At 40.1% G+C, this 23,688-nt stretch overlaps 1 protein-coding gene across 3 annotated transcripts in view; it reads right to left on the reverse strand.

Annotated features, from left to right (window-relative positions):
- The window catches only part of LOC100223352 (leukemia inhibitory factor receptor), an 88,898-nt gene that overhangs the window by 8,009 nt on the left and 57,201 nt on the right, over nt 1-23,688 (reverse strand). For all 3 annotated transcript variants that reach the window (XM_072922628.1, XM_032744578.3, XM_002195588.7), the window contains exons 5-19: nt 22,636-22,799; nt 21,681-21,855; nt 21,126-21,392; nt 18,214-18,343; nt 16,274-16,437; nt 14,500-14,645; nt 10,924-11,089; nt 10,699-10,769; nt 10,071-10,284; nt 6,641-6,820; nt 4,958-5,059; nt 3,216-3,383; nt 2,423-2,584; nt 1,275-1,368; nt 35-113 (exon numbers count right to left, since the gene is read on the reverse strand). In XM_072922628.1, coding sequence (XP_072778729.1) covers nt 35-113; nt 1,275-1,368; nt 2,423-2,584; nt 3,216-3,383; nt 4,958-5,059; nt 6,641-6,820; nt 10,071-10,284; nt 10,699-10,769; nt 10,924-11,089; nt 14,500-14,645; nt 16,274-16,437; nt 18,214-18,343; nt 21,126-21,392; nt 21,681-21,855; nt 22,636-22,799 — 2,282 coding nt within the window. The remainder of the gene's footprint in view (nt 1-34; nt 114-1,274; nt 1,369-2,422; nt 2,585-3,215; nt 3,384-4,957; nt 5,060-6,640; nt 6,821-10,070; nt 10,285-10,698; nt 10,770-10,923; nt 11,090-14,499; nt 14,646-16,273; nt 16,438-18,213; nt 18,344-21,125; nt 21,393-21,680; nt 21,856-22,635; nt 22,800-23,688) is intronic.

Raw genomic sequence — 23,688 nt, forward strand, 5'->3', positions numbered from 1 at the left:
AAGCTTAAAATACTAGATTTAAAATAAGGTTTACCTCACAGATGTTCCTCTGAAACTGCAGTGCCTTACTGTTCTCAGGATTTGGGATTTCTGGATAAAATGTTTCTTTAATCCTTTAAAGAGGAAAGAATAAACTGTTATAAAGATAGCAAAGCCTGAAACAGATTGTGAATACACAAAAGGAGTTTCAGGACACCTCCCTTTAACTCAGAATACTGAAGACATCTGGTGCAAAGATTTAGTGTGTTGAACTTTCAGTGAGCATAATGGAAAAAACAGCAACCATTTTTTTAAGTTGGGAATTTAATATGCCACATTTACTAAAAGTTGAAGATGGTATGTCTATCTTTGTTTGTAGAGGGCACACAAATTACAGTATATTGGCAGTGTTATTTCCATTTGGAAACTTTATAAACGGTGTTCACTGGAAGATGGGCTCCTGCAAAAACTTTTTGCATTCTTCCCTCTGATGTCTCTCCAACTCAGTTTCTTCCTCATCTTCCACATGGTGTTTTTGTCACATGTCGGAATCTGTGGGTATTGGTGATTCCGAGATTGTAGAAAGTCTCTGTCTTTCTGCCCCGTAGCCAAAGAAGAAACCACAATTCATCTGTGCTGTTTTCCAGGTTGTTTATTCTTGCGTATCTCTAACATGTTCTGCTGCCCTGCTGCAGGTCTGTCCTGCAGGGCAGCGTGTGGGGCTCTGCCCCCAGTGGGATGTTACAAACATTATATACCAGAAACTACGTGTGCTATATTTACAATAATGTGCCAATATCTATCATCTATGTGGAATAGTGTGTCCCCAGCCTAAACCAATAGAAAAATGCCAACACCACAGTGAAACATGGAGGGCATGAAGGAGGAGGAAAAGGACAAGACACAGCCAATTTCCTCCATCTTGTCCCCTTTGAAACCCTAATCTAGAAACCTAAAATTTTACTTTTGCACCCGTGTCACACTTATTACTCTTATCAAACACTCAGAGCTTGTAATTCATCCTGTAAGATTGAAAACTCCTCTCCATGGACAGAGATCACAGACAGTGTCTCTCAGGGCTCTGTACAGGGGGGTTCCTGACCCCTGCCAGGGTCCCAGACCTGCCAGGGCAGCCAGAGGGAAGCCCTGGATTTCCACAGTCACACACCTTTTAACAATGCCCACTAACATCTTTGGGTATTTAGAGAAAACAAGGAGTAACTAAAACCATGGAAAACCCTAGCAGTAAAGCAAACACTTCAGGAAAAGATGAGAACAACAAAGCAGGCATTTACCATTCTCTCTTTCGGTAGCAGAAGGTGCTGGCCAACACACCCAGCAACACCACCACTGCGACAGGGATGAGAATTGCAATGATTAATCCTACAGCTGGGGGATAAGAAGAAGAGAAGACAGTAAATATCCAATGATAGTATATAAAACATTACCAATAAATTTTATGCCTTTTCTAATATTCCCCCCAGTTAAAGACCATTCCATTAAACTCAGCTAGTGCAGTGGTCTGCCAGCAGTGACCTACATCATCACCCTTCCCCTTTGCTGGAATTCACAGATTCAGTGATAACTACGGGAACCAGCAGATAGTCCTCTCTGATTGTTTAATTACAGAAGGCTTCATGTGCTGAGTAAGACTCATTGCTACCGTGATCCTGTTCTCACTATACACTGGCATTGCACTTTCATGCTACCTGAGCTGGCCAAGTTTCTGGTAATGGCTCTTCTACGCCAACAACTAATTGCATAAACAGCATTATCTTTTATATGTTTTACAATGCTTCCAGTCCCTGGGCTTTAGCTCTAATAGATCTCCATTGCCTTCTTCCATCGATATTAAATGCCTCAAGTTTGTTTTTCCTTGTATTTTAGTTGCACCCCAGTGTTTAGTCCTTCATAGGAAACACTTTTTTTCTCTCATTCTCCAAAATCAATCTCTTTTTTTTTTTTTTTTGTAATTATCTTTCTGTGTTTGCTTCTGTCAAGGGATCAATAAAATTGATTTCAAAGCAGAGAATCGTCTGCTTACAACTCTGAAACTGATAACTATTTCCACAATAACCTTCTTCCCACCATGTATTATCAGATATCCATCATGGGAAACCTGACAAAAACAAAGGGCTGTTTGAGAAAACTAAGCTCAGACTCCACTATATTTAGTAGTAGTTTAGAAGTTATTTTTTATGCATACATTACCATGAACTACAAAGTAGCTATAATAGGAAAGGATCTTTCCCTCACTCTGAACTGTTATTTTTGTATTTATAAATAACCAACTAAATAAAGGGAAAAACTAGACTGTAGGCCCAAACCACCTACAGGACCAGAAAAAAACCCACAAACCAACAAAATAAGCTCAGCTTTATATACATCGTACAGCCCCTGTACTAAAGACGGGGATATGTCTGAACAGGGATAATCAACTTACAGTCCTCCTTTGTCACCACATAGAGGCTGTTTGGAGGGCTCAACCCACCAGCAGTGTAGGCTTGTAGTTCCAGCTGGTAACTCGTTTTGCCTTGAAGATCAAGTATTTTCATAGACTTCTTTGTTAGGTCAGTGATATTGTTAACTTTAAGTTCTGGATTCCCTGTTTATTTGGTAGCAGTAAGAAAAGCATAACTTCATAAGAAAGGATTCAAAAAGACAACCTCAGCTTTAGCAGAACTGTCCTGAAGTGAGCAGATGAAACCAGAAGATCAGTCCGTGCAAAGAAAAACTGAAATAAAGAACCCTAGCAATGCTGCTTGCTTACACAGCATTAAACATCACAGGAGTGTGGTGCTGCTGCTGCAGATTGACTACACTTCCTTACCCTCCTGCATGTCCTCTTATGAATGTGAGTCAGGCTTCAGTCCTGACAGGACAGGCACGGGAAGAATATGCCCTATTAAATATAGCCATGTAACCTCCCCAACTCATCTACCCAGGGTATCTGAGCACAGGACAGCATGACACCTTGCCACATAGTCACTGCATTACTTTATGTCTCCAGTGCGACAGGGTTTTCTCCAGCTTTTGCTTTATATTAAAAAACAACTGGGCTAATCACACAAGAAGCTGATTATTTTAAATGCCTTTGTGACATATCAGGAGCAAATTATAACAGTGAGTAATGCAACTGAATTAAAGATTCTTTCTTATTAAAGTGAAATTAAATTATTAAAAAATAAAAAGGAAATATGTAAGCAAGGAAGTTGCAATCTACACAATCATCTTACCTGATTCTGAAAGTCTAGACTTTAAAGCATCTTTTTCACCTTTTGCAAAGGAAAGAAGATATCCTTTTAGAAATCCCCGGCACTCTTCAATAGGAATGTCTTCCCATTTTACCAATATAGAATCTGAAGAAGTTTCTTCAACAATAAAATTTGGTGCAGTTTTTGGAGCTGTAGGGAGAATTATGAGGGAAGAAGCCAGTAAGAAACTACCTTATAATAAAATGCTGAAACCAAGTAAGTATTTAATCAGTTTTATTTTGGAGCTACCATTTTCCAGCTTTTTCCTTGAGACTCCTCACTGTAAAGTACATGTGAAAGACTTAGCAGGAGTCTACAAAAATACAGCTATGTTGAACTAATTGTTAATAATTATATGGCAGTATTAGCTACTAAGAGGTGCTAGAGGAAAAATTTCTCTTTGGTCAGCCTTCTTACAGACCCATACATGTAAATACTCTTCTTCCTGCAATAAACCCAAAAGATTGTATAAACATTCAGAGGATACATATTAGCTTTAATAAGCTTTAACTGTGGGACTTCATAGCTCGTTTTAAGACTAAAAAAAAATCCACAGTTCTACTATCTCAGCTAAAAAGAACTACTCTTAGCAGTTTACACAAGTCCTTGTTCCAATACCTGAAGCCTACTGAAAGTGTTACAGCAGATAATGCATATGGCCATGTATAATGTCAGGACTTAGCCTGACATTTGGCTTTGATCCAGCAGGGCTGAACTCATGTTTAAGAATGCATCCATTTTTCTCTTGATGGTTATCTGTCCAAGGGCAAATCCGAAGTTTTAGAATGAATCTATGCTCTTGTGCATTTCTCGGTTCCTAGTAAGTTTCTTCTGCACGTTCAATGCATTTTTAGTCCCTCAAAGTCATTATACCTGGAAAGTTTCTGTCCGATCTGCTCATAACATATGTGGAAAACGCTTCTGGGAAACCTTTCAGAATTTTTGCAGAAATACAAATGGCTGAAAATTGAGTTTCTGGTAAAATTGTCTTAACCTCACCTTCAACCTTTGCAATGAAATAAACAACAGCATTTCCAAAGACTCAGATTATGTCAGCAGTTCAGTTTTCTAGGCAAATTATCTTAGCAGAAAACACATTAAAGTTCAAAGTGAAATAGGTCCTGTAGTTACAATACAATACAATACAGCTGTGGTGTTAAGGGGTACAGTCATGTCCAGACACCTGGGAACAGAAAACATTTAGACACTAATGCATCTTCAGGCCAGCAAAGCTCAGCACTGGGTCAAACCCCAGTTACCCAGACAGGGTTGGTGTGGGACAGAATACAATTGCAATTCTCAAAGTGGTTTGTGTTCTAGGATCTAGCTTGGATCTAGGAAGTGCTTTCAAACAGAGATGTTATGGATACTTTTTACATTTGCTGAGCTGTACCAATGTGCTTGGAAGTTTATCTGGACTTGATTAATCAAAAAAGTTGTCTCCTCTTGTGTAGAAGGGACCACAGCCATGTGGTTCAAATTAAGGCTGTGAATTGCTGTGACACTCCTGTGCCACCACATAAGCTGGAAAACACAGGGTTACTGCGTATGCTTGGAACTGGAAGTGGCTGGAGAAATGTGTTACAGTTATACAGAGAGAACAGACAGCAGTCAGTAGTACTGTGTGGGGATTCTGGTCTCTGTCTTCTGCCAACACTGAGCTAAAAAATAGACACAGACTAAGCCCACTTTGCAGAGATCCTGAATGATAAAAGTGCACTTACGCAGCTCTTTCATATACCCAGTTACATTTTTCAACAACTGATATCCCATGGATTTGCAGCCATACAGAGAAAAGTTGTATCTCACGCCAGGTTTGAAGAGATCTGCAAGAGAAAATTGCTGTAAGAATATTTCACTTCAGAAGAATGATGCTTTAAGATTTCACGTGATATAGATATATAAATACATATTAAAAAATTACAAAGTATAATGGTATAAATACCATCCCTACTTGTAATTTCTACAATAGCTATGCCATCAGATGTGGTTTAGAAGTAACCAAATCTAGCTCCCAGAGAAAGTTTAGTATTAAACGGAGAGGATTCAAAACAAGCTACTCAAATTGCATAAACTGCCCTTTCCATGGGGAAACACAAATTGAAGTTACCAGAAATAATCCCCTTCCTCTCCTCCCACAGCAGCCGTGTAGATCCTGCCTCCTCAGAAATACAAATGCATTTTGAAATAACCGGTCTTACTGAAGCAACAGTACAAAAGATAAGCAGAAAACTTTAAGAAACGACAGTGGAACAACTTAGCAATGAACTTCAGTCTTGAACTGACTTCAAAAAACACAGATAGTCATCAAATTTATGCTTCCCATGTCTTTGGTGGAAGCACAGGTATTTGATGCTATAATGTGTAAATACTTTTCCACTTTCTGGGATTTTCTCAAATCAGGGCTGTACACTACTTTCAAGACTTTTTCTGAACAAGATACCACTGTGAAACTACACAGAAGTCAGCTGGGTTTTACAAGAGTTCAGGTCCAGCCAGCCTGAGAGATTCTCCTAGCAGGACTAAGAGCAGAGGTGGATTAGCCAGCTTAAGCCCAGCCCTAGCAGCTGGATAACTCATAAAAGAGTCACATGCTGCAAGAACCATCCCAGTGAAGAGCTCAGGAGTAAAGCAGTGCATCATTGGACAGACACAGTATTGTCTGCTTAAAAAAATCTCTAGCTAGCACAAACAGAAACAACAGTGTTGTAATTACAGACAGAAAAACATATTGCCCCCACTCTTCCAGGTCTCACTCCCCTTCAACTTTACTATGTACACAGCTCCAAGCTGTTTCCTTGAATGGAGACTATAATACTAAATTTTTCTAAAAGGCAAACATATACCCTTATAGACAGCAGAGAAAAAAATCCCACATCTTTAATGTGCTGCTACTAGTCCCACCACAGCTGAATTTCATTTCCCTGATCTGCCCACCAGCATCTAGAGACCTGGAATGTGCCCTGTTCCAGGAAATTTCAATAGTTGACAGCAAGCCAACACATGGAGGTCACACTTAAAAAAATCTGCCTCATGTAAAAACAACGGATTAGTCCTCTCCCATCCTGAGCAGTATTGTTTATGCTTAGAATCCAAATAAAATCCCAAACTCTAGATTAACCATTATGCACTAGGCTGAGTTAGGAAGTTGTGGCATACAGCTAGAAGAGGTAATTTCAAAACTGTTAATAAACACAGGATGATAAAAGTTAAGTCAAGACTGATATTTGGATTTGGCAAGACTGTGTAAGAAATTAAAATAAACACAGTACCAAGAAGAACTTCATTTATTTACACAAGTACACAGCAATCAAACAATCTGCAATATATAGCTTCATGCTACTCTCTGTCCACTTGCTGCTCAGGATCTCAAACAGAAAGACTCACAAGAAAGTATTCTGACTTACCAGATTTTATCACTGCATTTGTTGTATTTGAAGGAAATTTCTGCCAGTCCACACTACAGGGTTCAGACCCAGATGAATGACACCATTTTACTATGTAGCCACATGTCATGTTGGGGTAAGAATCCCAAGAAATATTAATTCCATTCCCCATTGCCACGGCCTGATCTGTTGTGATATTGTCTGCAACAAAGATGACACAAAAATCCATCAAAGAGCAGACACTTATCTGTAACCCAAGATAAAAGAGAGCCTTCCAGCCACAGCACAATGGCTTTATAAACAGCAGTCATTTCTAGGAACGAGAGACATGAGAGTGAACTGTGAATTCGAAGCAGTGCACTCAGCTGAGCTTTCTGAAGTGCTCAGAATCAGACATAGCCTGCAGCAAATCCCTCAGCCAGCCTTATGATGATGAAAAATGCAGCAGCTCAGGACTGGCTTAAAAAGCACTTTATCAAGCAGAAAAAGCAGATGCCAGGTTCAAATAAGAACTGACACCAATATGGCACGAGCCTCCAGCTATAAATTCCTGCTGTCATTTCATCAAATGGTTTGCTTTGTGTTTCTTTCAAAGTGTCTTGCTGTCACTCGCCCAACCACAGATAACCATTCTTCATGAAGAATCAACAGCAATAATCATGTCCCTGATGAATTTTATGGAGGCTTCAGTCTACCAAGGGTAAATTATACAAGAAAGAAAAAAAAAAAAAGCTTTGCCCTTAATATATTTTTCTTGTTTCTGATTATCAAAGGTTTAGCTGCCCTTGTGAAGTGATCAGATCTGGGAACAGCTTCTGATTCCTGCAGCTACCCTCCATGGCTGTCCATCACATGGGACCCCGCAGAGCTAAGGGATGGCTTCCAAAGGCCACCACAAAAGGGGTGGCCCCATGACAGATCTGCAAAAACAATCTCAGGGTTTCAGTTTTCCTTTTTCTGTGTTCTCATTTATGCTCCCTGTTGAGTCTATTATTTCATTTTATTAAAGCCATAAACTATGGAAGGCTGAAGGGCAAGGACAATTTTTAAGAATTAGCGCTATGAAAACTTTACTCTCACAGATGTGCTGCAAATGTCAAAGGACTATCTATTTCTAAATAATCTTAGCATACAGTTAAGTGTACAATTGTTTTGTAGCTTGCTCATGGCAAGAAAAAGACATGAATAATAAAAGTAAATCAACTCCACAAGGGCTTTGATACTTTCTCCAGAAAAATTACTATGCATCCAGTGAAACTACATTTCTATGATGCTGGATAAGATCATATTTCTAATTAGCAGACTTTAATTTTTCTAGTTACAGAAAAGAGTTTTTTTACTGACAGTAATCACATATGGTCTAAAAAATACTTAAATACATCACACTCCACCTTATTTTCTGAGCTAGATGACTAGGAATTCACCATGGGCAGTACTGCTCATTTTGGTGTATTTATAGCTGCAACCTAAACTAGAAGAACAAATAACTACTAGCACTAGACCACTACGGTGATAGGAGAGCCTGGATCAGGCAGATTACATGCCCCAACACTCTACAGAGCACTTTTTAGAGACAGTGACTAATTATGGCAGTGTATCCTTTGTTTGTGTCTCAGCAGATCTCCAGCTTCAGACCCTCTGCTCTCTTATTGACATTAAAATCACTTACAGACTGCGTACAGGAAGCAGCCAGAAAAGATATCAGGGCAGAAGTGTCATCCAGTTCTTTGAATGAGCCATCCTGTATGACTCCAGTCAGTGACTCAATTCCTATACTAACTCAGGAGCAAATCGTTAATGAGAACAAGTTGGGTAACACCAAAGGGAACCTCAGACATCTAAGAGAAAGCTATAAATGAATGCCAAGCTCTAGCTGCCATCAGCTATCCCATACCACAAACCTGTTACAGAGACCTCTGATTCCCAGAGCCTTACTCTATCTCTGCTGAAGGAGAGCTATAAAAGCATTTCAAATCAACTGTCCCATACAGTTACTTTTCCCTCCAATGGGCAGACTAAGAATATACTACCAGGTATTAGCATTGGTGCTGTGCTCAGTTCTGGGCTCCTCAGGACAACAGGGGCATGGAGTTCCTGGCATGGGTCCAGCAGAGGGCAACAAAGATGCGTAAGGGACTGGAGCATCTTATTGACATCTTACTAGGACAGGCTGAGGGAGCTGGGTCTGCTCAGTCTTGAGAAAAGACAACTGAGAGGGGACCTCATCATCTCAGTGTCTGTCAAAGCCTGCAGGGAGGGACAAGGCTCTGCTTGGTAGTGCTGAGCAACAGGACAGAAACTGATATACAGGCATATGAGCACGAGGAAGAACTTTCCTGTGCAGTGACCAAGCACTGGGACAGATTTCTCAGAGAGGTTGTGGAGATACCCAAGCACCATCTAGACACAATCCTGTGCCATATGCTCTGGGATGGCACTGCTTCGGTGAGGAGGTTGGACTGTGGGCCCTTCCAACCTGACCTATTCTTCGATTTTTTTGTTCTGGAGAAGCACAGGAAACATTGTATTTCACATGGTTTTCCTTCACAGAGAAACAAACTTGTTTTTTCATTTCACTCTGAATCCCAGCCAGCACATTTCTTCCTATGAGAGATGTCCATGTCTTAGCATAACCTGAGTTGCCAGAAAACCAGCTATGACACCTGTTCTCCAGGTCAGCAAGGAGAAGCAGACCCATGAATGCTCCTGGCAAGCAAGTGGTGACAGGCTTTGCTGTGTGAATCTGTCGTCCCTGCAGAACACCAGCCAGATTTGGAGCTAAGGGTTTGGGCTTTGGGAGATTACAGTCTGGTGTGCAGGGAAGCGTGGATTCTCAATAACCGCTCAGCAATATTATCTACTCTCCAAGCTCAGTGTTAAGAGCAGAAAATAATTTTCTGGCTCAGCTATTTCCCTTTACAAAGCCCTCAGCAAGAGTAGCAGTGTTTTAATTGGGAAGCTAAAGCCCTACCTCCATTTCAAATACTGTCTCCCTAGCACAAGGATGCCAACATTTTACCAACCAGGCAAATTAATATTCTCCTGCAGAGTTCACAGGCATTGAACAAACAATACTCGCCTTAAAAAGCCACACAATGCCTCCAAAACTTCAGAATCTCTTTGGCATGTAACATTTTTTAGTGTCTCAACACGAACACACAGAAATACACTGAGCTCCCCAAATATCGGGGATCCACACCAATGCTTTTGAAAAGCACAAATAGCTGTAAAGACCGCACATCTTTATTTTATGTAAAGAGCACAATTAATTGGTGAGACACTACTCCAAGAGCAAAGCAGCATTCCCCCTGCCTCCCCCCCCCCCCAGCAGATTTGTGTGAGGAAATAAACACAAACGAGAAAAAGAAAAAGCATTATTTTTCAATAAAGGAAATCTCCTAGATATTCCCCAAGCTTTGAAGATGCTTAACTCTCAGTTGGGAGCACTCACCACTTGGAAGTTCCACGCTTGTTATCTTTGAAGGGGGAGATGAACCTGCATGGTTTCTGGCTACAACGCTTATCATACAATCACTTTTTCCAAGTTTTATCTCAGTACTGTTTGAGGGTTCAAAGACTACTTTATGCTCCAGTAGTGTCTCTAGCAGGTAGCAGGACACTTCGTGAGACACTATTTTTCCATTGCTTTCAGAAAGGGATAAGGGCTATGAAGAGACAAAGAGTGCATTAAAACCAAAATTCAATATACAGAAGATGACATAGGATAATATGAATTTACTGCTCCTGATCTAGTCTGATGACTGTGTAAGATTGTAAGGCAAAAATGTAACTCAAGTGTGACTTCGAGAATTAACATATAAATTCCTAAGTTATTAATTTTCAACTGAGATGTATAAAACATTTAATTCTTCATGTGAAATGCTTCTCAGAGTGATGTTTAAATTATAACATTTTAATAACATTCTTATTTGGGGAAAAATATTTGTCTCGATGGTTCTATAAAAAGTTAAGGGAAGCAGTCTGGTTTATTGACTATAAACTTCACTAAACTTATAAATGTGTAAGTAAGTAGTTTTTTGTACAATTACGTTACATAATATTTTACGTGTTCTATCTACCTTCCAGAAGACTATTAGGCTTTCACCAGAAGGACTTCTCTCTCTCCAGATATCTGGTCCTCTTGCAGGAGCTAAATAAAAAAATAAGAGTGGTAGTTCTTTTCCCTAGTAGCACAGTAGACAATTCATCGTCGATTGAAAAGTTAGATTTTTTTAGATTACTAATTTTAAAATACATATCTTCACAAGTTCAACATTTTATCATCAAGAGTTAGATGAACTTACGGGCTTCTGATGTTGTCTGCTCCACTCCCCTGCTCCAGTCACTCCACCTCCAGAAGTGGTCAGCAGCCGAGCAGCGCACCCTGAGCTGGTATTTGGTGTCAGGGTGCAATGCATTCAGCTGAGCTGTGTAAGTTGAAGATTTCCGCCCAGGAATGGAGACATTGTGCTGTGAAAAATTTACAGAAATTGACATGACACATGTTTTTTTTTTTTCTCCCAGATTACACAGCTAGCCAACACTTTAAAAATGTGAGGGTTTTCGTCCCCCCACAATACTGGCAGTATCAAAGCTGTAGTCAAGCCCTATGAAGAAAATAATGGGAAAAAAATGTCCCATGCAGTCACCCTAAACAAGGAAAAAAACTTCAGAGATCCACCAAAATAAAGTTACATACAGACAGAAATTGAAGTATACAGTAACGTGTGAAAAGGAGATGCAACATGTATGATTCTTCAACAGGGTGAGTTCTGCACACAGTAGCAGGTGGTTGTTTCCCATCTATCCCATTCAGTCCCCCTGTCTCCCACATGCAGCAAAACTGCTCACATGGGGCAGGCCAGGAATCTGCTGTTCAGGACCCACACTCTCACTGAGCACATGCACATCAGACTGTGGGGACGAAGGCCATTTTCCTATGAGACATGCACAGGAGTTCACTAAAGACATCTCTTTGAACAGGGTATTTATCATGCAGTCTGCTGCCTTCATTTTTCCTTCAGATGATAATATGTGATCTCAGTTCACAGCTCTTATGATAGGACTAGTCTCTCCTATTATTCTTAAAGTGGTGTGAGTCTAGAGAGAATTTCAATTTCACAATTACTTAAAGAAACCCTAAGCTTGGGAATATTTTTTTACTGAATCTAATTAAAATACATGTGCATCACAGCTGCCAAAAACTGGACTGCAAGTGACTTTAAGACGCAACTAATTGTGCATTTCTAAAGCCAAATGACAACTTGAAAAATACTAGAAAAGCCAACAATCTCTCATGTGGATGGCGCTTCTGAAAACATCCTCATAATGCCATGAAAAACTCCATAGCAATTTCACAGCTACTTTTGTGACAGGGAAGTCCTGGAGTTTTTATTAAGCAACCAGAAACCATATAATAAAGCTATAAAAGCTTTTGCCAAGCTATTTGCTGCATACAAAATATCCATGGGTGAGGGCTCTGATAAAGGTGAAGGAAACTGCTGTGGAAGTGTAAGTCTCGACCCTCTCCCACTATCCTAGTGGATAGATGCAGAAGCAGAGTTCACAAACGAGTGCATATCCCAGGTTTTGAGCTGCATATTCCAAAAATATCTGAGCTCCTTTTGTAGTACCTAATCTCTGGTATTACTTAACACATGTTATTACAGACAAAATATAAAAGCTTAAGGCTTCTGCAGTCATTAAGTGCATTTAAAGTTGTCCTAGGTTATAATATTGAGGTGTATTCCATTACCACCTCGAGCTGCAATCCCTTTTTTCTTTATCTTGTGACTCAGAGATAAGTCCCTCCAGGACGGCCAGTTCTTTTAGCCACATGACTGATAAGATCACAGCATTCTACTGTGAGATGCTCTGCCCAGAGGGAGGAGCCAAATGATGCCATCAAAGATATAAGCAGGGTTGTGCAGACAGCAAGTAGAGCCCCTCTTCCAAGAGGAACAGCTGAGACCTTCTCTATACTGGGCCTCCAGAGGGAAACTACATCAGTCTACAGTACCACTGCTTGGACAGAACCATATCTTCTACCACCGCCCTAGCCAGCAAGTGTCAGGTTGTATCTCTAACTCTGTCAGTGGTTCTTCTTTTGTGCTATTGTATGTATTTGGTTCTTTGTTCCCTTTTTCCTAATAAATTGTATTTCTGACTTAGAGCCTCTCACTGGTTTTGCTTTTCAAACCAGGACAAAAGTATTTTAAAAATACTTTTAGAGAGCATGCACCCTCTTATTATGGAGACATGTACATAATAATTATCTTCAGTTGTCGGAACTCAAAATGTCCCTCAGACATTTTTAGAGGTTCCAGGCCTTGGTCAGAAGCATTTTAGACCCTGGTAAGCAGCAGAAAACAGCTGTGATCTTGAGTTTGAACCATGGAATGAATTACCAACTTTAAAGGTGGAACAAGCAGTCACAGAGGGTTAGATGGTATAGTAAAAGTAGTCACAAATTAGAGGGTAAAATTTTTTAGTATTGTACAGGGGGGTTTTAACACCTGTACAGGGGGGTTTACTTTGTACAGGGGGGTCAGGAGTTCTAAGATGGAGGAAAGTGGGCCTGATCCTTTTCTTCCTTCTTCTTCTTCCTTACCTCCATGTTCTTGGTGATGTTGGCATTTTTCTATTGGTTTAGGCTGGGGACACACTGTTCAACGTAGATGATAGATATTGGCACATTATTGTAAATATAGTACACGTAATTTCTGGTATATAATGTTTGTAACATCCCACTGAGGGGCAGAGCCCCACACGCTGCCCTGCAGGACAGACCTGCGGCAGGGCAGCAGAACTTGTTATAGATAAGCAAAAATAAACAACCTTGAAAACAGCACAGACGAATTATGGCTTCTTCTTTGGCAACGGGGCAGAAAGACAGAGACTTTCTACAATCTCGGAATCATCAATACCCACAGATTCCGACATTCAGTCTAAGCTGCATCATTTCTGTGGCTTCATTTACATTATTCAAAGCTTTGCTCAACAGCTATGCCCATCTGGCAACTAAGTGCAGAGGGTAACAGAATACTGCTAAAAATCAAACAAGCATTGCAAAAAGAAGTCTCTGAGGTTAATGTGCTCAAATGAAAAATTCAGGCTCTGTGCGCTAAGACCTACCTGAGAATTCACTATGTGTCTATTTGAAATGGTCAGAGATAAGTATGCACAAAGAAACTGGTGGTAAATCTCAGGCCAGCTGAAAATGCACTTCTCATTAGGCTTCCCCAGTGAGACCATGCTAACTTCATGCTGCAGAAGTTACTCCAGCTAAACTGGAGTTTACCTGCTGATACATCCTGCCTCTACATCACAAACATATGAGCAGGTTTATGAGCAGCTGCCTATTATGGCCACGTGCACGTCGACTGCTGACAGCAAACAAATGACCTGTTCTCTGAAGGGAAAAAGTAAAGGGAGAAATTCAACTGCAGACTTCAAGATCTGAAGTAGCCAGTGTGGAAGTCTGCAGGGCAGCAATGCATCCTGGAACAAGAATGTCTTAATACAGCTTGCACCAGGAAAGACAAAGCACATGGACTGTTACCTAAAAGGTCAGCATAAACCACTATACATCCGTTTCAAGTACCAAATAACATGGTGCATAATTTGCCTTTTCTCTAGTGTTCAAAACAACATCAACAACCAAAAAAAGAAACCACCCAACCAACCAAACCAGGCAATAACAGAGATGAGCAAGAATTTTTCTTACTTTAGTAAATGAACTTCTACTCATTACTACATTAATGATTTAATAAGACCATCAGAATGAACCTCTTAGTGAGAAATAAATTTGAAATGTGATTAGTTCAGTGAAAAAGTTTAACATTTGTTCAAAAAAATTATCTTTTAAAAGCAATGCTTACCAGTTTTCTCTCAGAGTGACTACTGCTAATTTCAATTTGGCACAGAAGCCTGGTCTCAGCAAAGCTGCCATTTATAAACCAACGCAGTTGAATGCTTGTAGAGTTGTCCCCAGTAACAGTTAACTTTTCTGGCATTTTTGGATGAACTTAAAAAGTAAAGAAAAAACCTTCAGTTATAAGAAAAAACCCCATTTACTATAGTTCAGAAAAATATTATTTTAGAAGACCAGAGACAATAAGAAGGATAAGTGTTTCAATCAGCAACTGGAAAGCTGGTGCTGGGAAAGCACCCGCAAGCACTCTCATTCCTAACTATCTTCTCAGCTGTCAAATATGGAAACACATTTATTTTAGACTGAGTGTACTGTGCACATGATAAGGAGTTGAGACAAAGAAAAACATTTTTACTCTTAACTGATTTTATCAAAAGAGCAAAACACCAGCTATTTCACATGACCACAAGTGAAATTTACTCAACTTTACTCAACTTCTGTGAACTTTTTAAATTAGGACTTAAAATCTGCAGACCAGGACAAAGGAGGATTCCTAAATGACCCTACCCCAAAACTCCCTTCACGTAATTTTTCAATAAAGTTCAGTACTAACATTCACAGCTATCAGAGAAAAAAATATCTGTTGATGAATTTGGTCCAGATACCTTAAGGAAATATGTACTGTGCTTTGGGAATTAAGTGAACAGTGTAGGAAAGAAAGAAAAGGAAACAAATAGGAAACAGCAGCATATCACCTGGGTGTGAAACAGCCCAGTTGACAATTAACAGAAACAAATTATGCTTTGCTCAACTCTGTCAATTTACTCTGACAATTCTAATCTAGTGCTAGTTGAACTAGGGCCTGGACAAAAAAAAGAAGTACTATCCTCGCATTTAATTCAGTTTTTTGTGGAACAGCAGAATACTGTAACCAGTAGGAATCCCTGAAAGCTCAGCTGTGACTGTGAAGGAGAAAATGGTGGTGTAGGCAGTGCTACTGAGGTGGTCATCTTCCTTTCCTTTTTTAAATTGAAGGTCTAAATGAGACAAGTTTCTTCTTTCTTCAAACCCTGACAGCAGATGATCATGGCTATTACCAATAGCATGCATTAGTCCCGATATTACCTTCTGTCTTTTCATGTTATTTTTTTATGCTCCAAATCCTCCTGCTGTAAAATTGTGTAATATTTTGCCCTATGTGCAGATACTGAAGTACAGGGTCATTTACATACAGGTTCATAAAGTTACACCTAAATTTTAATTGTTGATGTGTAACAGAATATGGAGCAAAACATAAACTTGCGCAGAGAAGCTGTGGCTGCCTCATCACTGGAAGTGCTCAAGGCAAGGTTGGATAGGGCCCTGAGCAACCTGAATCCAGCGCATGGCATCCCTTTCCACGGCAGGAAGTGGGGCATGGGGACTGTGCGTGCTGTGCTGGACCTAATTGATTCTTAAGGTCCCTTCCAACCCCAGACACTCAGGGATTCCATTATAAACAGCAGCTGTCTAATTATTAGATCACATATTAGCATTTATCACATAGCAGGCTGTCCAAAACAGCAGCACTGCTGTTGAGAACTGGCATCTGCCTGTACAGTTCATCACTGCCTCAAGACATGCCCTGAGTAGTTTTCAATTTAAATTATTGAATAAGGCAATAATCTAGTGACAGTTAAGGAAAATAATGAAAAGCATACCATGTCAGAGATCTTCAAAACCAAAACTAACAAACAGCATGTAGGAAACATCTTTTTCCCATTGTAAGTCATAAGTCTTACCTCTTTTAGTTATATCAACCAAAAGAGATGACTGTGCTTGCCCAATAGGATTGGAGACACCTAATATGAAATCATAGGTTTTTTGATCAGGCAGTACTGGAAAGCCACAAACATGGTCTCTGTTCACTTCATTGACTTCGCATGAAACATTTTTACCAGATGTTCTACAAAGTAAAGAGGGGAAGGAAAAGTTAATTTTTGAGTAAGTTCATTCCTAACAACACTCAGAAGTCCAGACAGAAAACATGGCACAGAACGATGGGCTCAGTTCACATGACTTACAGAATGATTTGATTGCAGAGGCATAGCTAACACCACAACGTTAAAGTGGCATCAGTCATGACCTGCCCTGTTCTCATGTGAAACTCTCCTCTTCCACTAGCATAACATTTCAATTCTCTCACTTCTCAAAAGCCTGGAAAACAGGTAGATCTTGAAAAACCACCTTACACATCACAGCTAAGATTCTGATTTAATGCATCTTTGCTCAGATCAGCATACATTTGCATTTAAATAATTTTCTTAATTGCTTTGTGAACTAGTGAGATGTTACACACACTGTCTTTCTATAAGCCCTGTCAAATATGAACTCAGGTTTGTTACATGGAATATATCCACTAGTTCTAGCTGTCTTTTGATCAAAAGCAGGAGAGGCAGTCTGATAACAGCTGAGAATAGTGGTGCATCTTCAGGGATAAAATCTAAATTGTGTATCTGTATGTAGGTAAATATATGTTTTAATTACAATCTGTGTAAGCCTCTCATTCAGTAGCACAAGTTTAACTAACGTCTTCTTCTTTTGGGCATTTTTACTGTGTTCTAGCTGAGCTCTGAGTTCAATGTAGGCTGACAATAAGGATGAGAGTATTTATCCTGAAATGCATCATATTAATCTTGCAGATTTGGGCTGAGCAAAACACGACTGGACAACATTCTTACTTATAAGATGAATATGGGGCAGTCAGTGACTGAAGTGCCTTTCCTGTGAATATCTGCCCTGTTTTATCCACCTCTTTGCACCCTACCCAGTGGCTTTTTAGCACTGGCACCCTAGATGACATCTGTGACTGTAACTCAAACCTCATTGCCTCCAGTATGCTCCTAAACCACCATGAGATTCCATTTCTCATCATTTTGTGTGACTCAGGCCTCTCCTGGCTTCTTTCCCTAACTGCTCCTTTGGAATGATACAAGAGCCTCCTCTCACCATGGGAAATTTTGTTAACTCCTCACTAACTTCTAATCACAACCACCAGGGAAGTGGTTGTACTTTGCAAGTGCTACTCCAATATTTCTTCTTTTTTAATGCTTTACATGGCCTGGCCTAAAAGACTATGTAGTAGGATACTACCTGACTGCTTCCTTTGGGTGAAACCTGTGTTATTTGTCCTTTTCAATGTTTTATTGATAACATTTACTCTGCTTGCTCCAACTCTTTAACAGTGGGAGAACAGATGGAGGCTAACAGCCATTTTCCCTAGTGGCATTTGGGAAATGCCCTACTACCTGTCTTACAATTGTTCCTCGGTGAACTTCTGTCATCCTGCTTAGCAGAAGCTAATTAAATGTCTGAAATTATATGACCCAGGTTTCATATAAAAAAATTAAAAATTAGTGAATGACTCCTACTATCTCCCTGTATTTTCATACTGTCCTTGTGTACATGTTGGCAGCAGTCTGATACACTAAGCCCTTATTCTGATTGTGGGTTCATAATGGTATAAACCTTAGGGAAAGTTATCCTTAATTAGCATTGTAATTTTGCAGGGCTAGACCAGGGTTTTCCAAATTTAGTTTAGGTACAGCTTGCTAAAACTCTTGGAAAGTATTTCAGGCTCTAAGCAATCACATTTAAATAGGTATGGTGCAGTAAGTCCCAGGCAGCAATGGAGGTATTCCAGTTGTATCCTTTTATTCATTGTAGTGCTGGTTAATTTTACCTTTCAAATAAACTGTATTTTGTTCTTCGTTCTCCGTATAGTCCACTGGGCCTGCCTGGTTTCCAGGTGCATTTTATTATCAGAAAGTTGGGTGTTTCACAGCTGAGGTTTTGGGGAATATCAGGAGCATCTGTAGCATGAAAGGAAACCAAAACTGTTAGTTGAGGTTTTGCCATCCTAGTGTGACATTTGGGTTACTGGCTTCCTGAAAGAATTGCTCTTTTGTTTTGCTGGGTTTAGATTGCATGCTTCAAAAATACATGGCAACAGCTACACCCCAACCACAGAAGTAATACGCTTTAAAGAAATTACAATAAAATAGATGGATAATTATCAGCCCATCTGACTAACATTTGACTCTAGAATTCTAAGTGGGTGGGTAATCTGACAAATCTCATGCAAACATGCTCACAAGCTCCAGGCTCTGACCTGGAAGTGTTTCACTGAAACTCTGCCAAGAGTTTTCTGAAATTCTGAGCATCAGTTCAGCCGCTGAGCAATGCAGGAATGCTGTCAGCTATGCATCACATTTTCTAACATGCCAGCCCCACCACTGCTTTGAATTCTCCAAACAAGTCGTGTCAAGAAAATAGTCCCTTAAGCATGAATTCCACACTGAATTTGAAAATTAAAGCAAGCCCTGAATGGTTCATCCTCTTCATCATGTCTTTGGAAGTGTCCATCTTTTCCTTTTAAGTCTTGTTCTTTGTGTCCATACTAGAGCAGCAGTGAGTGCCTTGCTGGAAAAGATGGGCAGTGCTCCCAACAGAGAGATTAACCATGCCAATGTGAAACTAGGCAGAGCACTTATTTCAGGTCTTGTACACTTGACATGTATGAAACTGGAAAAGTGCATGCCAAAGGTAGAGCAACAATATCCACACAGAGATATATCCCCTTCTCTCTGCCCTAGAGAAAGGGAAATAACAAACAAGGTAACAGCGGCAGACTTAGCTCAGATTATGAGCAGCGAGCCAGAAAAGAACACCTGTTTTGCTAGACCTAGGCTTAACTGAAGTGTTATGTATACATATTTACTTTCTTCACCTTTTCTTCCCCTTACCAGCAAGAGGACCATAACAAGACCTCTCCCCACTAAGCAGGTACTACAAGAAGAAACAGTGATAAAAAACAGATTTTGCATCCCATCTGTTAAAAAAAAAAAAACAAAAAAATGTGAAGGAAAAACCTTGGGGATTGTCACAGATTTCATTCTTGAAGCATTGACTTATTTACCTAGAAGATTTTCCCACAAAAGCAAATTCCGCACGAGTAACATTAAAATGGTATATCACTGAGAAGTAATAAGAGGCTGAATTCTGTTTTGCATTTCCTAGTGAACCCGTAACAGACCAAGTCAATGACAGCACACACAGGCTGGAGATCAGAACACATTTTCAAAGTTATTCTAGTTTCTCCTGTCCTTTTCCTCAACTCCAAGGACCTTAAGTTAAAAGGCAGGGGGAATGGGATTCTAATGAGCAACTATTGGAAGACGACAACTCTCAAATTTCCTGTGAGGAAAAATACATAAAAAGCTTTAAGGTGACCAACTATGGGGAAGAAGAATGAGGTTAAGTCATGACATTAAATCATGACGTTAAGTCATGACTTAAATGACATTAAGTCATTTAATAGGTATCTGTTTCTGGAACATATGTCTGAGCCTTACATGGTCTGTTATTTTACATTCTTCTGTAGCATGTTCTTCTGTACTATGTTTTAATATTCCTTGTTATAAGTTTGTAGTGGTTCATTCTATGTACTCCATTTGGTCCTGAGTTGTTTACCACAGTTTTCCCTGCCAAAATGTATGTCAGCCCACTTGTCTGTCTCCCTGTATACCTCCCTTGTTCCCCTGTCTGTCAAAGATAGCACATCTTTTGGTTCTGGAGTGTTCCCTGTCTCTCATCCTTTCCTGGAAGAAGAATTGGGTTGTAAGGTTTGCTCCCTCCCCATGTTGGTTTCTACTGGGGAACCCTTACCCTGCACCCCTCCCCTAATGCTCCCCTATTGCTCACAGGTTGTGTCCTCCCCATGTTCCCTGTGTCCTTTAAAAGTAGTCCCTTCCTGTTCAGATTTGTCACTTGCTCTCCCCCGCTTGGAGATTAAATCTTTGGAGACTCAGACAAGTGTCTTTCTCTTATTTCTCTGCCTCGGTTTCCTCGTGCTCTATGCCCTGCTGCGCTCCCCACGCCGCAGCGATCGCCGCCACCCGCACCAGTCTGGGCAGAGACTCGGGGGTGGCCAGTCAGGTGTTTCCCTCCGGCCACAAGCAGAACAGTGAGCCAGTGAACCTCCATCCCATGGCCACTGAGAGCCAGACACAGATACATAGTGAGCCAGTATCTTTAAAGAAAACACTAAAAAGATGTCTTAGAAGAATGCCTAGGAAAGAGGAATTACTGCCTAGCTTCCTTTACTGTAATTAGCTCCCAAGGAACTTCTGCCCTGGATAAGCGTCTGTTGTTGCACCAAGTTTAACTGCTGTCTTCACTTGACTGATTGGTAAATGAATGTTTGCATGTACAGTCCTTGCTCTTACTCTCACCTAGTCATGGACTATACTAGAACAGATACAAACATAAACGGATAGAGACTGAGACAGGGGTTGAATATTCATATGGCAATAAACTACTTGGCATTCCAGATTATGAAAAAGTACCTTAGAACAAGAGACCAATGAGAGAAGCACTGGGGCAGGTTCTAATGAGGGCTTACATGGGTACTTTCTCATCCTTCCAGACTTGGTGACTCCATGAGCCAGCCTTTCCACAGTGAAATCAAACAAGCACAATCCCCAGTTCAACTTCAAAACTTTTTTCCCCAGGAGGGAAAAAAATAATAGTATTTTTTTCCTAGCAGACCAAAACGATTTTGATTTTCCTAAGGTTAGTAAACATGATACATACATCCTACAAACACGACACTTCCTTCATATCCATTTTCTAGTCTGCACACTACATTCGTTCCGCTGGTATTCGAAATGCTGGCATTTAGCACTCTGATGGCATGGCTTCGACGGCTCAGTTGGATCATTGTATAGGATTTTGATCCATAAGTCATATTTGTTATGTGCTGATCTTCTTCATGGACACAACAAAATGTCAAATCTGAACCTACTGCCACCACAGGGTCCAGAGGAAACACTCCACTTCCACCAGGCTCAGCATCTTTTCCTAGCAGAGAAAGAAGAAAACAAACAAAAAAAAACAAACAAGAAACCTCACATGAACAATGTGCTATAAACATGGTGCTGATCAGCTAAAATGTGACTGAGGAACACAACAATGCATACAAATAAATATTTGCTAGGTTTCATTAAATAGTGATTGCGTTATTTCTCTAATAAAAAAAAACCAGTCTCAAAGGCAGTAGCCCATCAACGCCTAATGCTCTTCCTCTGACTTAGGCTTAATTCTTATACAGAAAGAAAAGTCCATGTGGTTGCAAGGGAACAAACATACCAGGGATCATTTCTGCTGGACTCCAGTCACTCCAATCCTTGGGGCCAACAAACTGTGTTGCATTAATGTAACAGCGAATCTTCACATAGTGTGATGTGCACTCCAAAGGCATATCTGATGTCCAGTTCCAAAAAAGAATGATGTCTTTATGAGTCAGTTTTGAGTAGTAAGTAACCTGCAGAAGTTTTGCACCAAGAAATCAACCAAGACAGAGCTTATGAACACATGTTAGTAATGACATATAATCTCCAAAGTTTCAACAGAATGGCAAGTTAGGTGAAGTAAATAATAAAATTCTCATTGATTATTGGAGTGTTCTACCTAACTTTTAGTTGTGCTATGAATTTTAGACAAAAAGTCTAAGTTGCTAAACAGACCACCAGCTAGATAGACTGTCAGCCAGAAATACTAGAGGGCAGATATTTGAGGGAGAGCAGGAGGATTCCCAAGCATTTAAAGAGGTATACTTTACACCCTGGGCCTCCAACTTCTCAAAAATAAAACTTTTCTAATATTAGTCCCAGGCTGTGCATTTCATCTTTTCTCCATTAGTAAAATTTACAGGACAGAGCTGCAAACTAGTCTGGAAGAACCTCTGTTTACAAAAAAAAGAAAAAAGCAAGCTGTGCATTCAGAGATGATCAAGACTGGAGACACTGTTGGAGATATAGAGACCATGGTGTAAAGTATCTGCCAAATTCGTAAGTTCTAATTCCAGAGTCCCTGTACCAGAAAAAAAAAAACAAAAAAACCTGCTGTACCAACAGTACAGTAGCCAGTTTTCTTGTAAGTGTGAAATTTAACAAGAAGTTACCTGCCAAAAGCATGATTACACTCAGGTCCTGCAAAGCTCTATTATCTTTCATCATTCCCAGGTTTCTAAAGTGACCTCTCAGAACATAACAAAGGCAAAAACTGTACATATATTTTTCATAAAAAAAAGAAAGGTACTTACTTGTGTGACTACTTCCATAGCTTCTTTTCGGAGTATCTGAATCTCCCAAAGGGCATCCAGTCCATATGGGAAGATTGATCCATTATCACTCCACTTCAGATTTAATGTGGAAGTTGGAAAGTCAGGCATTAAACTAAGAATGCGTGGAGTGACAGGAACAAAGGCTTGAAAAAGATCGGGGGGGAAAAAAGCCATATTCAGGTCATTAGTCAGCAGCACCAGCCCTACAGATGTTTAACAGCCACGTCTCTCTGCTCTGAACTAGCTAGTAGCCATACAAACATGTAACTCAACCTCTGTAATTAGAACAAGGCTCTGTGTCTACTTGAGCATGAGAGTTCTCAGGAAAGCAAGGTGCTGATGAATCATCAGGTAGCATTTTCTTTTAATACTTCAGCATGTAGATGGACGAATAACTGATTGTGAATATGACTCTTCAGGGAAGTTATCCCATCTTTCCCAACCTTCCTTCAATATCACAGTGATAAAGGAAATATGGTGGCAGTCTTTGAAGTGTGCATGAGAACTCTTCTAGGGAGAATAGGAGAAGAATGGGAGAAGAACCGTCCCCAAAAGAAGAAGCATGTTTTGGAGACCAGTAGGGAAGTGGGGACTTGCAACAAAAGGGAGAGTGGCGAAGAAGGAGACCAGAAGTACAGGATGGAAGAAGCTCACATGAGGTTCTGAAGATCACAGGGAAAGTGATTTTAAGCCACAAAAAGTATTAAGGGCACAAGGTCCTGACAGAGACAAGACAGGGAAATTAAACAGAAGCATCTCTTCTACAAATGTGTTGTGGTGAAGCAAGAGATTGAGAAAACAGGAAGAACCTTGGTAGTACAAGGATTATGGGGGTTCATTGGGCCTTATGTAAGCTAAAACATTTAAAAACATGTGTGATACATACAACTTTAGTCCTGACCAAGGATCTGAGAGCTTGCAAAGTGTTCAGCACAATCAATACACTGCCCACAATAACCTGTGATGAACCTGAGAGGCTTATCATGTTAACCAAATATTTTTGAGTTGCGTTTTGTGTAAGTTCTTGAGCTG

Source organism: Taeniopygia guttata, chromosome Z, assembly GCF_048771995.1.
Source record: "Taeniopygia guttata chromosome Z, bTaeGut7.mat, whole genome shotgun sequence".
Lineage (NCBI taxonomy): Eukaryota > Metazoa > Chordata > Aves > Passeriformes > Estrildidae > Taeniopygia > Taeniopygia guttata.